This window comes from Egretta garzetta, unplaced genomic scaffold, assembly GCF_000687185.1.
Source record: "Egretta garzetta isolate BGI_Z169 unplaced genomic scaffold, ASM68718v1 scaffold344, whole genome shotgun sequence".
NCBI classification, from domain to species: Eukaryota; Metazoa; Chordata; class Aves; order Pelecaniformes; family Ardeidae; genus Egretta; species Egretta garzetta.
In genome coordinates, this window is record NW_009259315.1 from 73638 (window position 1) to 78370 (window position 4733).

Consider the following 4733-nt stretch of genomic DNA (forward strand, 5'->3'; position numbering starts at 1 on the left):
GGCGCGCCCCCCCGGGGGGGCCCCCAGCCGGGGGCAGGGTGGTGGCAGGGGAACCTTTGGCTGCTGCCAGCACCGCGGTGGTGACCGCAGCACTCGTGTCTCCCCAGTACTCGACCCACCTGCACCTGGCCGAGGACTGCATGAAGCACTACCAGGGCACGGTGGACAAGCTCTGCAGGGTCGAACAGGTACCAGCTCCCCCAGCCCCACATCCCCTCCCCACATCTCCATGGGGACAACTGGGGCTGGCAGCTCCTGCCCCACAGCTCAGCTCAGCACTGAGCTGTGGGGTGATGAGTATGTGTGTTCTCTGCAGGACTTGGCCATGGGCACCGATGCTGAAGGCGAAAAGATCAAAGACCCCATGAGGGCCATTGTCCCCATTCTGCTGGATGGGAACGTCAGCACCTATGACAAGATCCGCATCATCTTGCTCTATATCTTCCTGAAGAATGGTGAGGAGGACGCTTGGGCAGGGGTGGGCGAGACGTGCGTGCAGCTCTGGGTGGCAAACAGCTCAGGGTTTGGCCAAGATAAGCTGGGTGGCAAAACTCTGCCCTGTCTCCCTGACCACCACCAGGCCAGGTGTCCTAAGGTGACAGTGGAGGGACGGTGTCCCCACTGGGAGATGTTTCTCAGGAGGATGCCATCTCCCCATTGCATTTCCAGGTATCACCGAGGAGAACCTGAACAAGCTGATCCAGCACGCTCAGATCCCAGCGGAGGACAGCGAGATCATCACCAACATGGCCCACCTTGGGGTGCCCATCATCACCGACGTGAGTGTCCACCTCCCACTCCCCACAGCTCTCCTTGCCCCTCGGGAGGACCATGGCACCTGCTCTGTGATGGGAACCGCCTACCCCCCGAGATGCCCCCAGCACCCCTCCGGGGTGGCCCCGATCCCACTGCCGGAGCCCCCGTGTCTCAGGGTGTCTCTGTGCTCTTTCCGCCCAGTCCACCCTGCGCCGCCGGAGCAAGCCGGAGCGCAAGGAGCGGATCAGTGAGCAGACCTACCAGCTCTCCCGATGGACCCCCGTAATTAAGGATATCATGGAGGTGAGCCAGCAAGGACAGGGATGGGGCACGGAGCAGGACCCTGCCCGGGAAGGGACCTGCAGAGAGCTGGCTGCTTCCAGCCCAAACCCTGGCACTGCTCTCTGATGTGTGCCCTCCAGGCTGCTTGCTGCCTGCAATTGCGACAAGGTTGGGATGTTTTGGGAGGCTTTCCTGGCCCCCACGTGCACACTGGCCCCAGGTGGGATGCATGGCCCCTGCAGTACAGAATGCAATAACAAACTGGTTGCTCCTTGTGCCGCACCGTGTGCCACGGCGGGCACAGCTGGGTGGCCTCGTCGCAGCATTACCCATGTCCCAGCCGAGCCAGGGGATGGGCATGGCACTGCTCACCGCTGCCCACAGGCACACGGGAGCTACCCCACGAGCTCTGTGCTCAGGTAGCATTGGGCAGAGCCAGAAAGTGATTTTTTTTGTCCAGGCACTGCCTCCTTCCTGATCCGCTCCCTCCTGGGGTTTGCCCAGAGCCAGGGGATCCCAGGCACCAAAACTGCTCCCCAACACAGACATTTCCCACCTGCTCAGACAGACAGACAGCCCCCCCAGCCACAATTTGGGGAGGGGGATATCACTGCTGTTCAGTGCCACCTCTGCTCCTAGGCACCCATGACAAGCAGAGCTGCAGCTCCCTCTATATCCAAAAGCACGCAGCTCTTGCCTTCTCCTACCATAGTCCATGCCAACCCTCCTGGGGTGGCTTCATGCCCAGGACACCCCTAAACCTCATCCCCAGGACCAGAGGGGAGCAGGCAGGGCAGCAACATCTGACAGAGACCATTAACCCTCCACTGCCGATGAAACCAAGAGCAGGTCCCTTACCCCGGGGGCGGATCGCAGAGGTGGAGCCTCCAGTTCATGCCCATGAGCTTCCCAGAGAAGGTGGCTGCCTCAGCCCCTTAACCCAACCTCCCCAGGACCCCCGAGTTCAGGGCGAGCCTCACCCCACACCCCACGCTGCAGCCCCCCTGCCCCACAGCAGCCAAGCGCCATGCTCCTCCCTCCCCAAATGCACCCTATTACAGGAACGCAGCTAAATTGTTCCAAAAAAGTCAGGCTATGCAAATATAGGCAAACGAATCCTCACCCAGTTGGGCCAGTCCTCCTGGGCACAGCCCTGCCGAGGGGCCATGGGGCCGTGGGCCGGGCCCGGCTCCTTGCTGACCCCTGGCCCGGGGCTCTCTGCCCGCAGGACGCCATCGATGACAAGCTGGACACCAAGCACTACCCATACATCTCCACCCGCTCCTCCGCCTCCTTCAGCACCACTGCCGTCAGGTGGGTCCCCCCCGCCCTCCTGCTATACATTGGCACGTATATCACCATTAGCATCCATCCCTCAGCTGCCCGGAGCGGCCGTGTCCATCCGCGGGTCTGTGGGCTGCTCTGCCCGCATTCAGGCATCCCATGCCTCAGTTTCCCTACCTGCAACAGCAAGAGCAGCACTCGTGGCTGGAAGGCTGGGTGTTACCTGCTCTAGCAGCAATTTGGAAGCTAATTAATTGGTGATTTAATTAAGATGTGAGCTCAATGCCTCCTGCCCATCCTTCATCCCTCTCCTCTCCCTCTCTCCAGTGCCCGCTATGGCCACTGGCACAAGAACAAGGCCCCCGGTGAGTACCGAAGCGGCCCCCGCCTCATCATCTTCATCCTGGGCGGCGTCAGCATGAACGAGATGCGCTGTGCCTACGAGGTGACGCAAGCCAGCGGCAAGTGGGAAGTGCTAATAGGTGAGTGGGAGCTGGGGCCGGACCCTGCGCCCCGTCGTGCTGGCTGCTCATCCCACGCTCCTTCCTCCATCCCACAAATTCCCGGCTCCAGATGATCTGCGGTACCTGGAACTCTGTGGAAAGGTCTTCTCCCGCCGCCTGCTCTCACCCCTGTGTCCCCCTTCCCCAGGGAGAGGAGATGTCCCTCCACCCATCCCATTTTTCCTCTCCCTGGCTGGTTTGGTACAAGCAGAGCGGGGTGGAAGGGAAGCGGGGGGGGTTTGCAGCCTGACTTGCTCCTGTCATGCCCGTGTTGCACGCTCGGGGTTGTTACCGGGAGAAAAAAACGAAAGGCAGAGGTGTGCAACATGGCACGCCAACCATGATGTGCACCGTGCAGGCAGCGGGAGATGCATTTTCCTGTTGCGCGCGTGTTGCACGTCCTGTTGCACACACGACGTGTGTGCAACAGGACGTGCAACACGCGCGCAACAGGAAAATGCATTGCGTGCTCAAGCTCAGCGCCCCGACTGTGCTCCCAAAGGAGCCATGGGTCAGGCGTGGAGGACACAGTGGAAGCCCTGCCAGAAGTTAGCAAGGGGCTTTTAGGTCCCCGAAAATTCCCTCCCCACCCCGGGGAGGCACAGCTGGATACGCACCTTGTAGGGCAGGGGCGGGAGCCCCTCACCGTCTCATCTGGTCCCTGGATTCTCGCCTGGGAAATCTGGTAGAGCCTCTTGCCGGCATTTCATCTGCTCCTTGTATTCCCTTGGGAGCAGCAGCCCCCTCTCCATCACCTCCCGCAGCCCCTGGCCGTGTGTGTCCCCCCCCCTGCCGCCACTGGACCCACCACCAACCGCCCAGTTCCATCCCGCCTCTCGCCCATCTCATCCCGCGTCTCTCCGGGGACCATCCCCTGCATGCGCCTACGACGCTCCGGGTGGCAACCGCGTCCTTCCTCACCCCGAAAAGTGGTGGTGTGGAGGGGAGGGGGGGGTCTTGGCGCAGCCGTCAGCCCCGCTCTGTTCTCCTGCAGGTTCTACTCACATTCTCACTCCCACCAAATTTCTCATGGACCTGAGGCACCCCGACTTCAGGGACTCTACTAGGGTATCATTTGAGGATCAGGCTCCAGCAATGGAGTGAGCCAAAGAAACCAAGTAAAGGCAGCTTACTAATGGAAAAGAAACTCTTCCTCCCCGAAGGGTTTTCTTTGATTCTTCCGTTCCTCCTTTCTTTAATTATTATTTTGGGTTTCGTTTCCGTTTGGTTCTCCGATAAGAAAATGCTTGCAGTTCCTCCTACCAGGTGGAAAAAAGCATCCAGCGCCGCTCCATCATCCCTCTGCCATGTCTCTCGGCCAGACCTGGCCGGCTCCTTCATGCCATGAGTTCCCCCTCACGGGGGCCAGAGGGGCCGGGGGTGGTGGGTCGGGGTCCTGCCTGCCCGGCAGAGGCATCCCGGGCCGGGCTGGGGACGGAGCACCCCGGGATGCTGCGGGGCCAGGGCTTCGGTGCCCGGAGGAGAGCGAGCACACAGGGCAGACCCCAGCGCTTGTCCCGGCTCCGGCCCCTCTCGTCCCCCACGGTGAAGGCTGGGCACTGCTGTGCCCTGCCCCCCCAGCTCCAGGGTGCGATGGGGCTGAAATCCCAAGTCGATAGGAAAGCTCAGGTTTGCTCTTGCAGCGCTTAGCCAGGCAGGAGCCCCCCTGATGTTGCAGACCCCCAAACTCTGCACTGGGGTTTAGCTGCCGGCAGTTTTGCCATTGGGACCCTGGGCCACACAGAGCCTGGGGGGCTGCAAGGGCGGCACGGCAGCGGGGAGGGCAGGGGCTCGGCTGCTGGCAGCGTGGCTGGGAGCTGCCACCGGCTCTGGGGAACCACCAGGAGCAGGGCTCGGCCTCAGACCAAAGGGCAGCAGAAGGCGAGAGTCCTTTTCCCCCTCCCCTCC

At 61.8% G+C, this 4733-nt stretch overlaps 1 protein-coding gene across 4 annotated transcripts in view; it reads left to right on the forward strand.

Annotated features, from left to right (window-relative positions):
* Window positions 1–4733, forward strand: part of LOC104124138 (syntaxin-binding protein 1) — a 41725-nt gene that overhangs the window by 35987 nt on the left and 1005 nt on the right. For 3 of the 4 annotated variants that reach the window (XM_035892027.1, XM_035892028.1, XM_009636447.2), the window contains 7 exons: window positions 108–188; window positions 317–455; window positions 670–779; window positions 958–1059; window positions 2267–2352; window positions 2650–2804; window positions 3820–3943. In XM_035892027.1, the coding sequence (XP_035747920.1) occupies window positions 108–188; window positions 317–455; window positions 670–779; window positions 958–1059; window positions 2267–2352; window positions 2650–2804; window positions 3820–3929 (783 nt within the window). In that variant the 3' untranslated portion in view covers window positions 3930–3943. The remainder of the gene's footprint in view (window positions 1–107; window positions 189–316; window positions 456–669; window positions 780–957; window positions 1060–2266; window positions 2353–2649; window positions 2805–3819; window positions 3944–4733) is intronic. The other variant, XM_009636448.2, reaches the window with a different exon arrangement.